General features: G+C 36.1%; 1 protein-coding gene, 1 long non-coding RNA gene and 1 pseudogene across 2 annotated transcripts in view; 1 reads left to right on the forward strand and 2 right to left on the reverse strand.

The window, feature by feature from the left end:
* Positions 1–17,716, reverse strand: part of LOC140847578 (regulator of nonsense transcripts 3B-like) — a 372,804-nt pseudogene that overhangs the window by 327,536 nt on the left and 27,552 nt on the right.
* Positions 1–17,716, forward strand: part of LOC140847566 (UDP-N-acetylglucosamine transferase subunit ALG13-like) — a 70,620-nt gene that overhangs the window by 45,170 nt on the left and 7,734 nt on the right. The window contains 8 exon segments of the mRNA XM_073228271.1: positions 1–91; positions 562–651; positions 841–997; positions 1,362–1,482; positions 4,675–4,730; positions 8,033–8,104; positions 8,572–8,737; positions 15,203–15,445. Of these exon segments, the coding sequence (XP_073084372.1) occupies positions 1–91; positions 562–651; positions 841–997; positions 1,362–1,482; positions 4,675–4,730; positions 8,033–8,104; positions 8,572–8,737; positions 15,203–15,445 (996 nt within the window).
* On the reverse strand, positions 5,170–6,591 carry LOC140847563 (uncharacterized). The gene is made up of 3 exons (XR_012127623.1): positions 6,407–6,591; positions 5,390–5,506; positions 5,170–5,294 (listed from the first exon to the last, which is right to left on the reverse strand). It is a non-coding gene; the product is annotated as an uncharacterized lncRNA (long non-coding RNA).

Consider the following 17,716-nt stretch of genomic DNA (forward strand, 5'->3'; position numbering starts at 1 on the left):
ACTCACAGAAAGCTGGCAATACTATGTCTAGTGAACATTCTCATCCTCAGCATTCATCTCAGAGACTCAGTTGGATAGATGGGATGCCCAGGTAAAGCTTTACTGACTTTAAAAATAATGTACATCTCTATTTAAATACTGTAAATCATTCCTGGACAGAATTACTGTAGAATTTAGAAATATCTTAATAGTTTAGATTTCTCTTATAATATCTGCCTAAAGGGAGCATAGAAGATAGAAGTTATGTATACTTAAATTCTTGTCTAATAGATGTATTGGAAGATAAGTATTCTCAGGGTCTAGGGAAATATGGAGCATTTGGAAGAGATGCTAGGTGATAGAATGCTATCAAGGTGAGTGCCATAAATGTGGCATTATATTCTTGCATGATGGATAGACCTAATACCAGTAGTGAGGAGAGCAAAGCTGTATTTGGATGATTTTAGAAAGATGTTGTTTATTCTGTTTAACTTCAAGAACTGACTTCTCAAGCACTACTAAATAAAGAATTATATTTTCCCTTCCCTCTGTTCTGAGGGATTCATCTCGCTTTATAAATAGGCACAATATGGAGGGCCCTAAAGTTGGTTTTCACCCTGGCCCAGATAAAAGGTGCTACCAGAGCTATGATAACTTCTCCTATAGATCTCGGTAAGTGAATATGCTGTGTTGAGAGAGAAAATGGGTAAGTTTGGCTTCATTGCTAAGTAACAAATACGTGATCTAAATTTTTTTAAAGTTTCAACATTGAGATGTTTGAATTGTTATTTAGAAATTAGAAACAAGATACTACCATGTTCTGTCATTTTTTTCTCCTTCTCATACTCTGAAATACTGAAGTTCCTTTAGGCGTAGTCAACGCCAAATGCATTGTGTGAATAAGGAGAGTGAGAATAGCTTTGCTCCCGAGAATGGACAGATGCCCAGGGGATTGGAAGAAACCATTACTGTTTGTGAAGTTGAAGAAGAGAGTGAGACTGCTTATCCAACTCTACCTGTAAGTAGGTCAAAGCTTTACTCAAAAAGCTGTTTACCTTTCCCTTTTCCTTTTTTTTAAAATAAAGGCTATGTGGATGTATTTTAGCTTTTTATACAAACAACCAAATAAAGCCCTTTTGGAAAACATGAGTTTTGCATCTTAGAGCTTTTAAAGGTGAAAAACTTTTTTTGAAGCTGTGCTTAGAGATTTGTTGATAGAGGTGGACAAATAATTTGGGCAGTATTTTCTGTTTTCTTTATTATTATTTCTTCATTTTTCTAATGTCAAGTACATTTAAAATACTTATAGCTCTTTTCTTCTGACTACAGAGGGAGAGAACTGCATGTGTATGTTTATGTGTGTGTGTGTGTCTTTGGTACAGAATCATGGAGGACCCTCTACAATGGTTCCTGTTCCTTCGAGATACTATGTTGCAAGGCAAGGATGTAGCTCAGGCACACAGACTTTGAATTCAGAGGAAGGCAATGACCAGAATGACAATGGTGAGTCAGTTACAATTAAATAAATGTTTTGTTTTGAAGATGATTCTGTGGCATTGTAGATTCAAAGTTTTGCGGGTATCTGTTCTGGTTTTTGAAAGTTAACCAGTTCTTGTCTTAGAGCTTTTTAAGTTTTTGAAGATGTTTTGGTATTTCTTAGAAGAACAGACTTCTATTTCTGTTGTTATATAAATTGTTATAACTTATTTTCAGGTCTCTGCATATGTCTTTAGTGAATTTGATTTGGTGGGACTCCTGTATGGAAAACAACTATTCCTTATTAGTAAAACACTATGCATGTTGTCCTCACAATTTGTATAACTACCTTAGGCTTTTCATATGACTAGCTATTTTTTTTTTTTTTTTAGAGGGCATCTCTCATATTTATTGATCAAATGGTTGTTAACAACAATAAAATTCAGTATAGGGGGGTCAATGCTCAATGTACAATCATTAATCCATCTCAAGCCTAATTCTCGTCAGTCTCCAATCTTCTGAAGCATAACGAACAAGTTCTTACATGGTGAACGAATTCTTACAGAGTGAATAAATTCTTACATGGTGAACAGTACAAGGGCATTCATCACAGAAACTTTCGGTTTTGATGATGCAATATGACCTATAAACCATCAGGTCAAATATGAATATTCATTTGATTTTTGTACTTGATTTATATGTTGATCCCACATTTCTCCTATTATTATTATTATTTTTATTTTTAATAAAATGCTGAAGTGGTAGGTAGATGCAAGATAAAGGTAGAAAACATAGTTTAGTGCTGTAAGAAGGCAAATGTAGATGATCAGATGATCAGGTGTGTGCCTATGGACTAAGTATTAATCCAGGCTAGACAAGGGCAGCAAGACATCCACGGATGCAGAAGATTTCTCTCAAAGCAGGGGGGGTGAGGTTCTGAGCCTCACCTCTGTTGATCCCCAAATTCTCACCTGATGGCCCCCCTGCGACTGTGCCTGTCTTAGGTTGTTCCTCCCTTGAGGAATCTTACCCGTCTCTGGCTAACCATGACTAGCTATTATTTTACGAGACTTCTGTGAGATAACTCTTTCATCCGAGGTAATCTACTTTATGAACATTACTATTCACTGAATCCTATTGACCATCCACTGTACTAAGTAAGTATATTGATAATTTAATAAATTACTTTATCCCTCTGATAGATGTGGTGTCCTCATTTTGTATATGAGGAAACTGAGATAGAAAGGGTAAGTGAATGGCCAAAGTCATACCCTTGGTAAGTGGCAGAGATTTATATATATATATTTTTTTTTTTTTTTTGTGGTTTAATCATGAATAATTCATAAAATTAAATACATTCACTAAAAAATAAACTACAAAATAAAAAAAGGAAAAGTAGATATTTATTGAGAGGGAAAGGAGAACCATCTCCCACATTAGAGCTCTGGTGTTGAATATTCAGTGCAATTTGATATATTTTAATTGCTGTTACTCTGTAACACCCTTACCTTTGAAAATTCTTCGGGTGTGCTTGAGATTTATATTTTTAATAATTGCTTTATTTAGATATCTGCATACCACACAATTCACCTATTTAAAGCATACAATTCAGTGGTGTTTAGTATAGTCAGTGTTGCATACCTACCATCAGCACAATCAATTTTAGAATATTTTAATCATCACAAAATGAAACCCCGTACTCACTAGCAAGCTGCGCCCCATTTTTCCCCCATCTGCCTCCACCCAGCCCTAGGAAACCACCAGTCTGCTTTCTGTCTTAATGGATTTGTCTATTCTGGATATGTCATGTAAATGGAATCATGTAATTGTGGTTCTTTGTGATTGGCAGAGATAATTTTGAATTTAGGTTTGTCTGGCTCTAAAACTTGTGTGTGTGTGTATATATTCTATATATATGTCCTTAACAGTTGTTACAGTGCCTCTCATCACAAGTGTGCTTATTTTTACCATTTTACTGTAAGGTGGCATGCCAGCTGTAGCATTTCTGGAGGAATTGGGTGATTAAAGAGATGCAAAGGAGTCTGAATGACTTACCAGTCAAGTTGCTCATTTTCTTGTGATGATCCTCTTTCTGTTACTTATGTAGAAGGAAATAGATATTTCTAGAAATTTAATACAAAAACATCTAGCACAGGATCAATCTGGGAAGATTTTTTAGGTGCATGTGTTTAAGGATGTGTACTCTCTGCTCTTTTTACTCAGCATGGTCCTTTTGTCTTCTCTCTTTAGCCTGGTGGGTTCCTTCAGATGTACTGCTCACTTGTAGTGGCATAACACAGTCTTTGTTTCTCACCTTAAATCCTGATGTTTGGAGTGGTTGCATGCATGCGTGTTTGATAAGTGATGTGTTTAAGAATCAAATCCAGTTTTGACCTGTGGGATTTTGCTTGGTGGAAAACTATCCAGTTGAAGATTGACTTTCTCTGCATTTCAGTGGCATAGCAATCTTAAAGCAAAGTACCTGAGTCAGTACCTGAGTCCACTAAGCCATCCTTTGAGAACAAACCGATTTTAAATGTATTATTTACCTGAAACAGGTGGAAAAAACAGATGAGGCATGACATATCTGTAATGTCTAACCTTAGCAAACTGTGGGTTATACTCAGATTACTTTGTACACCATTTACTCTTATGTCAAGCACTGTGTTCTTTTCACCCATCCCCACCTATTGATGAGCTAGGTACTGTTATCCATGTCTTATGGTGAAGAAATTGAGATACAAACTAAATAATCTGCCTAAAGTAATACAGTTAATCAGGATTCAAATCTAGACAGTCCTAACTCTAGAGCAATGAACTTAATCACTGGAAAAATTGGACATAGCTGTTTTTCTTTTTATATCCGCTGTTTGACATCCAAGAACTAAGGGAATTTTCAGAGGAGAGATTTGTACTGTTTACAGCCAATTTCTGGCTTTAATATCTCAAATCACTTGTTTCAAGGATGTATACATTTTGGCTTTGAACACGTATCAATAAAACTTGAGAAAAAGCAAGTTTTATTTGGCCATTTGGCTCTGCTGAGCTAAAAAGCCCTACACGAACATCCTCCGTCTGTCTTACGTATAAATACAAAGAATATATGTATCCTTCAGGTCAGTGAGATCTAGATGTAATCTGACATTAATCATTATTTTAAAATATTTCAAACTCTAAAATAATGCTCACTTTTTACTTTACTTTGGCTATATTCTCTAGAACCAGACTACGAAACTTCAGATGTTCATAGCACAGCTGAATCTACAGCAAAGTTGGTAGGTATTTAATAATAATGGCCAGCATCTGTAGCTCCTACTATGTACTAGGGCACTGTTCTAACAGCTATACATATAAATATATTTTAATCATAACAATCCTATAAGGTATTTAGGGTATCATTCCCATCTTATGGATGAAGACACTGAGATCCAGAAATTAAGTAACTCATTCAAGATCACACCTCTTTTCTGAAATTAATCTGTTTAGAGATATTCCTAATACATTTCAATACAAGAGGAAATTAAAACATCAGGCATGATATTTTAGAGGATTTTATCACGCTTTTTGTATTAGTAGGAATGGTCCATAATCTCACTTAATATAATGCAAGTTTGCTTCTTGGTTATGCTGCATGTCCAGTGGAGGTCTGCAGGAGGGCTCTGCTCAGGGACTCAGGCTGATGGAAGCTCCATCCACGATTGCCAAGGCAGGAACCAAAAGGTAGTGAATGGTGCACTGCCTCTTACAGCTTCCACCTGGAGATGATATGAGTCACTTTCTTTGCATTTCTTTTTCATCAGCCAGAGTATGTCCCACTAAAGAATCTAGTTTCTCTGTGCCTGGAAGTCAGAAAGTTGGAAATATTTTAAAAGCACTTAAGGACTAAAACAGTTCAACTCAAACTCCCTCCTATAGGCAGAATACTTGATTTTACCTCAAGGGTGTCAACCCCAAAATCCTGTTCAGTGTAATTAACTCAGCCCAAGGTTTCTGGGAAATGTGTAGTACTTTTTGTATTGTGTCCAGATGGGGCTCCTCTTGATCTGGAAGCCTAAAATTAAAAGAGACAAAGTAATTTACCTCCTACACACCCAGGTTATAACAGGGGAGTGGGGACTGAAAAAATTGCAGTAAAAATTCCCAGTTGGGGAAAATGGGAGAAACATTACCTGCTTGTAACAAGTTTGTTACAATAGACAGACATTGTGAGGACCCTCAGCTGAGGCATAGGGACTGCTCCCCAGAGGGGCTCCCTCGTTCACTGTTTTCTAGAACTCTTGGTTACTCAACCTACTTTTTACTTACAGGAAATTGGGGGCCCAAGGGACATTTTGTCTCAGTTGCACAGTTTAGTTGTTATAGATTCTTCAACTGATTTACTATGCTGCTGCTTTGGTTCCTGTTAGTTTCAAGTGCCAATAGCCATACTGCCAGTTCTTTTTTTTTTTAATAGATATACTACTTAGATTTGCTATAATTCTTTGCTTTCTTATTCCTATGTCTCTCTCTTACCTAACTGCAGATACCTTGAGCTTATCAGGAATTGATGGAAGAGCCATCTTTGGATGCTTTTTCGTGAGCCATTTTGTTCAAGTTCAAGATTCATTGGGTGCTATATACTTAGTTTGGATTCTTGCTTTGAAGCCAAGTTTTAACTGTTCTTTGTTGTTCAGAGCATCTATCAATTTTATCTATACCGTACAAGTTTCTATATTCAAGGACTCTATTCCCTTTCATTTTTGCCTGCAAACCTCTTCTATATACATGTCTGTCTTAGGATACCTTATTAAACTTGTCTACTAGTAATCACAATATGAAACTTACATTGTTTTCTAAATCTCTTCCCCTAATAGCTTCAAGTTCATAATCTTCTCAAGTTAGGTTTTTGTTACAGCTGCACGCTACTTCTAGTTACCAACTACTGTTTAGTCAGGTTAGCTGTAGTACCAACCTCTGAACATCTCAGCAGCTTCACACAGGACAGTTTTCTTGCTGATATTGTATGTCCAATGCAGGTTAGTTGCAGGCCTTTGTTCATCATAGTCACTCAGGGACCCAGACTGTTGGACTTGGGCTTTCAAAGTCACCTTGGCAGGGCTAAAGATAGGAAATTGAACACTGGCTTGTATTTCATTGGCCAAGCAAGTCACATGGCCATACCTCACTTCAGGATGAGGCCAGAAGAGCAAGTACCATGTACCCAGGAGAACTGGAATATTTGTGAATAACTTGAATAACTACCCTCTGTTCTCTAACTGATTAGTTTTAACTTTGATAGCTTCAGGAACAAGATTTTTGTTTTTACTGTTTAGGCCATCTTAGGAAGGTGAAAACTATGATGTGCAAGTCTTTTCCCCTTACTTCTCCTTTCCTTTTTTTGCCCCATCTAGAGAAATAGGTTTTTCCCCCTCCTTCATTAGTAGTCTCATATCACATGTCTCTTAAAATAGCCTTTCACTTAAAATAGCGACTTGCACAAAAAAGTGAAAAAAACAAGTAAAAATCTTAACATCAGGGACAATAAGAGTAGACATTTCTTTCTGTTCACGTAATTTCACTTGCCACATGTTCTTTTTTGTTCTGAATTTACTTTATCATACATCACCAGTGGCTTTCAATCTCTTCATAATGTGCTCCACTTCTACGCTGTAGTCACCAAATCCATAGCAAGTTCCTAAGTAATTTTTTCACAGCATTCTGAGGGGAGAGGACCAATGCAGGACTTAAGAGATTTCTGGGCCCAGAACTTCTGAAAAACCATGAACATTTATTCTTACATCTTATTTCCATGCCCAGTTCTCAACTAAATATTTTCCTAGAGTTAAACATTGATACTGGATCTTCAGAGCCAGGGCCAAAGATTGCTTTTCGGCTGGTGCCTTGTCTGTAGTTGAACAGACTTTAGAAACATGCAATCTTATGTCCATGTAAGTTAGGCTTACCTTTGTCACAGTGTGATTCCTCTTGTTTCCTGTGATTACTTCCCTTGATTCCCTCTGCATTATCATTATTACCAATTTCCACTGCTAGTTTTTCTTTCTGTCATGACAATTTGTCATGCATAACTGATCATTTTTAAATCATTTTACTTTGACAAAGACAAGGTCTTGAACCAGAGGGGAGCAGCGTTTGCACTATACTACATCCTTCTTGGATAGGATGTGGCTGAACAACCAGATACCTACCTTTGTCTTAAGTTGCATCTTCAAATGGCATGCTTTCTTCTAGCAAAACTGTTGCTGTTCCTACTGATGTTGAAGCTTTTAAGGCAAGGAAAGGCACTAAGAAAGTGTTTACATTACAGTCCTCCATTTTATTTTAGTATCTACTTTGGGACTAGAGTTGCATATGATCAGGATCTCTGTAGATCAGAAATAGAGCAGTCACCTCAGTCAGGCAGCAGATTGATACCTTCTGGAATATTACCTTAGTAGTCACTTCCAAATTTTAATACTTTGAGGGTATACCATATTCACTTAATTTTAGGAGATGTTGAAACACAGCAGATTTTTTTATTAATGTGTTGTTTGGTTTCTTGATTTCCATTTATGTAACTATATTTCTGTATTCATTAAAGTCTCTTCAGGACAGAGGACCATGTTCTATGTCTCCTCAGGACACAGTTACCTCATACAACTACCCCCAGAAGGTAATCTTCATTGTGTTATCAAGCAGTTGCAATGGTGTGAACAGAGGAAAACGAATTTTTTCCTCTTGTTCACTTTGTCCTCCATCATACTTTCAAGAAGCTGCTTATATTTCTATATTAAGTATTATTGTACTTTGTGGTGCCTGGCACAATGAATAGTAAATTCATTCAACAAATTGAGCATCTGTTGTGATCCAGACACTGTTCTGTGTGCTGGCATTAGACTACACTCATATTCTACTCTGGATCTCTTGTATAATGAGTAAGATAATACAAATTACCTGTCAAGTCTATGTCATTTACTAAAACTTCCCAAAACTTCCTTCCCATACAGGGTTTACATAAAGATTGACTTCTCGATGTTTTAGTTGTCAGAATACTATTTCATGAAATTTAGGTTCAGGTAAGAGACCAACATTGTTTGAAAAATTGAACTTAGAGTTTTAAACTTTCTTCCACACTTACAGGTGATGGTAAATTCTGCAGCAGTTGCAGCTTCCTGTGCCAGTAATGTTCCAGCTTCAGTCCTATCAAACTGTGCAGCAGCTAATCAAGCTGGAAATACCACTTCAGTTCCCTCAGAGAATGTTATGCAGCCTCTATTTGTATCTCCACCTACACAAGGCAGGCCAGGTAGGTTGTCAGTGGTTGCTACTTTGGAAACCTCTTTTGCTATTCATGAACATGCACATACAACAATTCCACTGATTCGATAGGATTACTTTAATATCCAGTATTAAATTTAAGCTAGTTAATAAAGTATGTTCTATAGTTGAGGAATCCATGATATTTAAGAGGCAGAGTTTCAGTTTTTTTCTTGCAGATTTGGCTTTGATATGATTTTATAGCTATTTTGCTACTCCATTGAGAGTTTAGAGGACTTCACAAGTTTCTTAGACTTTGAGTCAAGTTTTATTGTACAGGAATTAGAGATGTTTCACCCTTCACAGATAATTCCTAAAAAGTTTTCTATAAAATACTTGCCATATAATGAATCATTTTCCCATGAACATTGTAATAAATAATTATGGGTTCCAGAATTTAAGAAATCTAGGCTTGAATCTTGGTTTAACAACTTAGTAGCTATGTAATTTTGGGTAGGATTTGAACCTTTCTGATCTGTGAATTTGGGCATACTGATAGTAACAACTTACAAATGTAGAATTCCAGTGAGTCAATTAATTGAAAGTTCTCAGAATTCTGGAAAGGTGATGTCAACAGCATAGGTTTTCAATCTGAGTCCCCAAATAAAAATGGAAATAGCAAAACCAAACCATGGACAATACTTACAACAAAACCAGGTGACCAAGGCATCACCCTGAAGCCCCCCAGATTTAAGCAGGTCGGGACAAACCACCAGTCACAAGACTTGCATGCTATCAGGTCTGTGTGGGTGCAAGAAAACAGAAGCACTGGGGCTGTTGTCTGATGGACCTGAGAACAGAAGAACTACAAAAGCGCTAATAATTCATGGGAAAGTGAGGTAGCCAGTTTGGAAGGAGCAGCTAAGACTGGGAAGGGATTTGACCTCTCCAATACTGGGTGAGTGCTTTGGGTACATGGTAAAGGAATTGAAGGGCTTGGAACAATTTAGCCCCTAAGAACACTCAAAACTGACATGCCAAGGAGAAACTGCTGAGAGTGCAATCAAAATTGATCAGTATAGTAAAAAGAGCAGGTCCTGAGTAAAGTTGAGAACAGAGTCAAGCATCCTAGAAAGCATTCATGGTTTTTAATACTGCACAAGAAAATAAAGTCCTATGAAGTTAGAAAAGCTTTCCTGTACTCATTCTAAAGTTCATGAAAAATAATTTCACTTAAAAATGAATGGAAGAAAAGTGCAAAATAAAATTCTGTACAAAGATATTTTGAGGGTAAAGAAAGAATAATATCCTTAAAGGCATGAGGGATGTCAGAAATATGCTTACTTAATTAACTATTTTAGAATGAGCTAAAGACATTAATAAAATGGTATAAAAATAGCAAATGAGTTAGAAAAATTCGTATGTGGCAGACCTCAGGAAAGCATTAGAAATGGAAGAAAGTAATTTCAGTAATGAAGGCAAAACTATAACAAACATGACCAAAAAATATACAACAGATAATGCTTTAAGAGAAAGATGTAAGAAAGAAGGGAAATCTAAAATGAAGAAAAGGAAGATTAAAAAAATCACAAGTGATGTATTAAAGTTAGGCAGAGAGACTAAGCACTGTAGAAGTCCTCCCTGAAGAGGAAAACCAAAGTAAGGAGAAAGAACAAATGATAACACCTGTAATTCAGAAAACTTTTATGAAATTGAAAAAGCTTTAAAACTGTATACTGAAATAGCACTCTGCATACCTGAGAATATTGACCTGGAGCAAGCAACACCAGAACATTCTAGTGTCTGGACTTTAAAGAAAAAGTCCTTTTGTAATCTAGATGAAAGAGCCTATGGGACATAAAAAAAAATGAAATGCAATTCATCAAACTTGATAGTTTCTGCCAGAAGAAAATGGAGGAACATTTGAGATAATAAATAAGAATGTAAACCAAAGATTTTATATCTAATTAAACTGAATATCAGGCCTAAAGGCAGATATAAGAATTGAGAGAATGTTCGTTGCATGAGCCCTTCCTGAAGAACCTACTAAAGCCATGCCATCAAGCAGGGTAATCACTAGCCACATGTGACAATTTAAATTTCAGTTAATTATAGTTGAATAAGCTTTCAGTTGCTCAGTCACCAACCACATGTCAACTGCTCAGAGTCACATGGAGATAGAGGCACGTATATTGGACAGCCCAGAAGTGCTATTCCTGCCATCACAGAGAGTTGCATTGAATGGACATCAGTGTACTAGAGAATGAGCTTTGACTTTAAGACTACTAAAACAATTAGAAACATCAGCATAAGATCTGATGGTATTAAATACATAATTACTGGAAGAATTGAGACAAACAGGTTAGAGGTTGAGAATTTACTGTTTAATAGCAACAGCCGTATACTTACACCTTGTACATACAGCATAGGTATTTTTAAAAATGGTAAGAGTTGAGAGACCATGTGCTAAGCATTTTTTAATGCTTTCAGGAATCCTATCAAATTCACTCAGATTGTTGTTTCAGAACGAATGTTGGCTAAAACAAGAGTGAGTATGGAATATCTGATTTTATCCCCTCGTGTCCTAGCAAACCAGGAGTCTCAATATGGAAGAAAGGTAATACAGATGTGATAAAGAGGCTGAGTAAAAGCTTCTGTGGTCCTTTGAAGGTATCAATATAAACTTAAGGTATTTTATCTTTAAATATATGTGTATTTTTTGTAGCTTTGTCCACAGAAAAGGCCTAGAAATGATGAATAACCTTAGCACTCAATCTGTAGTCTTGAAATACTATTCCTCACTTAGAAAAAAGGTGGGGGTTTTGTGGAGAAATGGCTGCAAGAAATGTTCAAGATGAGCCTGGATCATTCTGTCATGGCAGATATACCTAGGAAGAGTTACTGGACTCATGTCAAAACGACTTAGGAGCTGTCTTGAACAGGTTCCCACTGGCCAAAAATGGAATAATTTAAGCCTCAGCAATGATAATTACAGTAGATTAGAACAAATAAAATGTGTTAAATTTTAAAGTTCTTAATGTTTTTAAATTGATTACCTTAAGAGGATGATAGGAAACCAGTTCATTTTCTTGAACACTGCAAAATTAAGTGAAAGAAGCATTTATCCTGCTTGCCTTGTATGAACTGAACCAATGTGTAACCAAATAGTAGTTGAGGGCAAATGTTTTTGTGTGTATGTGTGTGTGTGTATAGTTAGAATACTAATATACATATATATACACACACACACACAGACACACACACACACACATATATAATCACTGAATAAAAGGGGCAGAACATAATCATTTTGCAGTCCTTACTGAATGGATGGGTATTAAGCAGAAATAGCTGCTGAGATTGCAGAGGCAGTCACGTATTACTTACAGAAGCACCAAGGGAATTAATCCTGAGTCTGATCCAGCCTCCTGGATCCAACTGCCCAATTGCAGGAAATGTGGAAGAACATGTTGAAATGCACCAAGGGTATGTGATCAGCAAAATCCAGACTGGGAAATTTAACAGGTCCAAGGGCCCAGATTCTTCAAAATAAAAAACTGAAAGGAAATGACAGAGGTGGAGTATGGACCAACAGACTTAAAAGAGATTCAAGACGTGGACTTAAAAAAACTATCTAGGGATACATATTTGAATAACAAAACCCCTAAGACCATAAGGAAATGATATTATGAAAGGATAACAGTTAATTATGGTGGGAAAGGGAGGGTTATGATTGAGCTGGGGCACATGGAATTTTTCTTGAATGGCTGGCAAAGTTTTACTTGATCTTCATAGTGTCCACTTTAAAATAATTCATTTGATGTGTTTTCTTTATGTATAACTTAAAAATTAACTGTTTAGCACAGTGCCTAGAACAGAACCATGCAGTATATGTTAATTACCATAGAAAATTTTCACTGCAGATGTTAAAGTAGACCCTGATTTACTACTTTGTGCTAATTGTAAGGAAAACCCGCTCTGTTTTTAGCAGATGCATGAGCTTGAAAGAAAATGAAGTAACAGCTGAATTAAACATTGTAATGCCTCACTTACAGTCATGGATCGCTTACTCTTTAAATGCCAAATTGTGTTCTATGTAGATATTTCTAAAGATTTATACTGCCTTCATTTATTTTACTTTTTGTTTTTTGTGTCAGTCCTCTAGATGAAACAAATCATATTTCGCATTGTGTTATGTGTTTCTCTGGCACCCCATTCCATCCTGTTTTAAGCCACTTCTTACCTACTAGATGCTATGATTGCCTTTTAACATTAGTCTCCTCATAAGCATTAAATCCTGTCAACTGAGTTGTGGTAACTTCGAAGGTGCTTGTCAGAGCTGCGACTAGTGACTCATTTGCCTTGGATGCAAGATTTAAGGAAGTGCCAAAAACCCACAATAATCAAGATAGTACTTTAATGCAGTATTTAAAAAATAAAGGTTAATGCAGAACATATCCATGATAAAGTATTGAAACTTTAAATATACAATCTGTGTGTCAGGCTTAGGGTGAGTTGAATGAGACATTCATTCTTGGGGTTCAAGCAGGTGCAGGCTTGGATCCTGTCTTAATTTAGAATTTTTATATTTTACTTACCATGGGTTATTTTGAGTGTTAACTTGGTGGCCCCTTCAGTTTTGCACCTCGCTACACCTAGGTCCAGGCCTGATCTGTAAGAAGCCGAATCTTACTATGCATATTCATATTCTCTCCAGAAATGTCCTGAAGCAGACTGCACCTACAGAGACAAGGGGGAAAGCATTTTTAGTACATTACATTGGTTTCCATTAATACTTTAGAAAAGTTCCCTTGTCCTGGAGTTACCTCTTGAATTATATACCCTTTAAGCCTATAGAGCCCTATTAAAACTGTGAATGAGAATTCTCATGTATCTCTAGAGAGTAGCTAGAAATTATAAAAGCTTTTTCTTAGGGGGTTTATTACATTATGTATTTACAAGTAAGGTGAGTTCAGATAAAGTTAACCTCCGTATCTCTTCTGCCCTTGATCCTCTCAAGCCCATGAGAACTTACTTAGCTACCTCTGTGTCTAATACTTGGTTTTTATTTAGTGATCATCACCACATTCTGTCTTCAGCTGAGTGAATTTCCTCCGTTTGCTTTTTTAAAATGGTGTGATTTGAGTGCTAGTTTAAGAGGAATAAGAGTAAACAAATCCATGAGGTCTTCAAAGCATTTGGAGATGTTCTAAAAATTAGATTCCTTTTCTAAAACTGTACAAGTGGATATTTCTTTATGCAAAACAAAACTCCAAGACAGGAGCAAGTTTTTAAAGTTTAACTTAGAAACAATAAAATTTGTCTTTTGGTGCCCAGTTAAGTTTTGACAGTGCATAGAGTTGTATAACACCACAACCAAAAAAGAGGTTTCATCACCCCTAAAGAGCTGTTCATCAAGTTTTATATTGCCCTAAGACACAGATTTCCTATTACTATTAGCCTGTAACCGTATAAAGAGTATAGATAAGTGTGTTATTAATATTTATGTCAGTGAATGAAAACAGTGTGGTTTACTTCTAATACTTGGCCTTATTCCTCATTATATTACTAGGATAACAAATACAGCTTGTGTAGACTGTTAGTTGAACTAAGTGTTCTAAAACTGAATTTAAACCTTTATTGAGGAACAAGACTAAATTTTCTATACTTTACAGGATTAAAATTAAAGTGCAGGTAACAATGATAAAATTTAGTACTTGACTTTCTAAGTCAGCTAAAATGATTCAGTTAAACTTGAAAGGTTCTGTCACTCCCCTTTTGTCAAAAATGTAACACATTTTCTGGCATACTGTGCATATATAGGGATATTTTTACTAGGTTGGAACTGAATTATTTCCTTTATCATCATAGAGAAATGTATTCATATTTGAACATATTTGTATTTTAATTGTCAAAAACTGACTCCTATATGAATATTGTTCTTAAAATGTAGTAAAAGGTGTAGAAAGTTAAAGGGATAAGGTATTTCAGCTAGCCTGTTTTAGATTCTGTACATGCTTAGAAATGGAAATATCATGATTTAGAGTTCCTTATGTTACTCCAGTGCTACAACTAGAAACCTTCAAGGATTACTTTATCTGTAATCTGTGCAATTTAGTCTCTCTTACTAGCTAGCTTCTTAATGATCTAAGAGTGGCAGATGTCTGAAAACATCCTTAATTTTATATAAAGCTAAGTAAAAATTTTGCTTTAATGGTATTTTATTTATGTACCTGTTAGCTAATGTTTAAAGTCTTTGGTAGTAAAAGTTCTTTGGTTTCAGTTTTTTTTTCTCTTAATTTCAAGTAATTTACATAACTAAAACTAATCTGTAATAAATCCTAGTTTTTAACTGGCTTGTCTAAGAGAATATGGGCAACTTACCTTCCAAGTTTTTGATTTTAAGTCAAAACATAAGAATTAGAGTTGTTTGACCATATTGGGGGTGGAAGAGTAGTAGACAGTGAGCTATTGCTTGTAAGTTGTGCATTGCTACTTTTTGTTTCTTTTTTAGTGATCACCTCACCATCCTGCCCATACCTCTCTGCTCCTATTCCTGCTGCCTATCTACCACCACCACCTGTTTCTCCTCTTCCTCCTACTTTTCTTCCCCCTCCTCCTCCTTTTCCTCCTCATCCTTCATATCCTTCTTATCTTTCCTATTCTCTTTATCCTCTTGAGGTGGGAGAGGCTTCAGATTTACCACCTCCACCTCCACCTTATTCCTGTGATCCAAGTGGCAATGATCTGCCTCAAGGTAAGTAGATTTTGAGACTTGGGTGAGGGTTATTCAGGTCTGAGATGTTTGTCCCTGAAGAAGATTCTCAACTGAGTATCTTTGATTTCTCAACTGTTTTTCTTGAAAAGCAGGAGTCGATAACAAATTTTCTTCATTTCTTAAGTTCCTACCATAAGTGTATGAAATTGTTGTATTCTTTAGGATTTAGGATTACATACCTAGATGTAATTCCAACTTAATTTAAAAGATTTGGAGAATGTTTTTGTTTGGAGGAATTGGGGGTCTGATTTGTCTTGATTTCAGCCATGTGTTGTTTCCTCCATCAAAGTAAAGAGCAGTTTCCCATAGGAAATTCTTTTACACCTCTGTTTGGCAGTGTTTCTCAAAAGAGAATTGTAGTTGAAAATTGTAGCTTATTTATACTTTCCTTACTGTAACGTTATCTTGATTTTTTTAGCTGCTTCTCTGTTCTGTTTTTTTTTTTCTCCCTAGCCCCTATGGTTGTTACCAAGATCATCTTCAGCTCCATTCTTTTCTTTTTCTTTACCTTAAAACTTCATTATCACCTTTTTATAGATGGTTCCTAAATCTGTCTAGCCCTGCCCTCTGAATTTTCAGGTACTTGTGTCTAGCCCCTTGCTACATTTGGCTTTCTTACTTTCAAACTCAGTCTGTCTATAATGAAATTCATTGTTATCTCCCTTTTTTCTTCTCTCCAGGCGATGTAAAACGTTGACTCTTCTTGGTTTCCTGTTTTGTTAATAATGTGTCATTTCCACCAATTTACCCAGTATCTAAACCCTTACTCCTTCCTTTCACTTACCTACCCCTGCCCAGGATCTACTCAGTTGGCACATAATGCTAATTATACATATTCCAGCATTTTATGAAAATGTTCAAACATACATGAAAGTTGAATTTTAAAATAAACATTGATATATCCACTACCAATATTTTATCATTAACATTTAACTCTACTTCATGTATCCATCTTTCCCTTCAATCCGTCTTATTTTTGGTGCATTTCAAAGTAAATTGTAGACTTCAGTGTGCTATTGCATAAAAACTTAAGCATACATATCTTTAACTAGAGTTTGATATTTATTTTTTCTTCTGATGTAAAGTTTACATATAATGAAATGCACAGATCTTAAATGTACACTTGCTGAGTTTTGACAAATAGATACTTGCACCTCTGTAACCTAAATCCTGGTCAAGGTAGAAAATACCATTATCCTACAAAGTTCCCTCATGCCCCTTTCTAGTCATTCCCCACCCCTAGCTCCACTTCATTTAAGAGGCAGTCACCGTTCTTTTTTTTCTGCCAGTTTTACCTGTTTTAGAACTTCATGTAAATATAATCATACAGTATGTGCCCTTTGTGGAAGGCTTCTTAAACTCAGCATTATGCTTTTAAGGTTTTTCCATGTTGCTGCATATGTACCAGTGGTTGACCATTGCTTACCAGTATAATTTAATTGTATGGATATTCCACAGGTTGTCCATTCTATTAATGGACATCTGGGCTATTTCCAGTTTGGGGCTTTTATGAATAAACCTTCCATGAACATTCTCATAAAAGTCTTTGCGAGCATGTTTTTATTTCCTTTGGGTCAATACCTAGGAGTGGAATTGATGGGGCATAGATAGGTGTTTGTTTAGTTTTGTGTAAAATAGTGGAACCTTATCTCCTCCTACTTTCTTTTTTCCCCAAACTTGAACGTTAGCACCTACTTTACAAGAACACCTACTTTATTCGGCTGAATAATCCATTATGTAGATATGCTGCATTTTTATCTATTGGTTTATTGACATTTGGGTTTCCACTTTTTTGCTATTGTGAATAATACTGCTCATGATATTTTTTTGAAGAATCATAGTTATACCATCTTATGAAGGTTCCACATGAACAACATTGTGGTTTCAACATTCACCTGTATTATCAAGTCCACACCAACCCCCACCATTACAGTCACTGTCTGTCAGTGTAGTAAGATGCTGTAGAGTCATTGCTTGTCTTTTCCATGCAGTATTGCCTTCCCCATGACCTACCTATACTGTGACTGTGAATTATAGTGCCCCTTAATTCCCTTCTCCCTGTCCACCCACTCTCCACAACCCCTCCCTTTTGGTAACCGCTAGTCCTTTATGAGAGTCTGTGAGTCTGCTGCTGTTTTGTTCCTTCAGTTTTGCTTTGTTGTTAGATTCCACAAATGAGGGAGATCATTTGGTCCTTGTCTTTCTCTGCTTGGCTTATTTCACTGAGCATAATACTCTCCAGCTCCATCC

This window comes from Manis javanica, chromosome Y (assembly GCF_040802235.1).
Source record: "Manis javanica isolate MJ-LG chromosome Y, MJ_LKY, whole genome shotgun sequence".
NCBI lineage: Eukaryota > Metazoa > Chordata > Mammalia > Pholidota > Manidae > Manis > Manis javanica.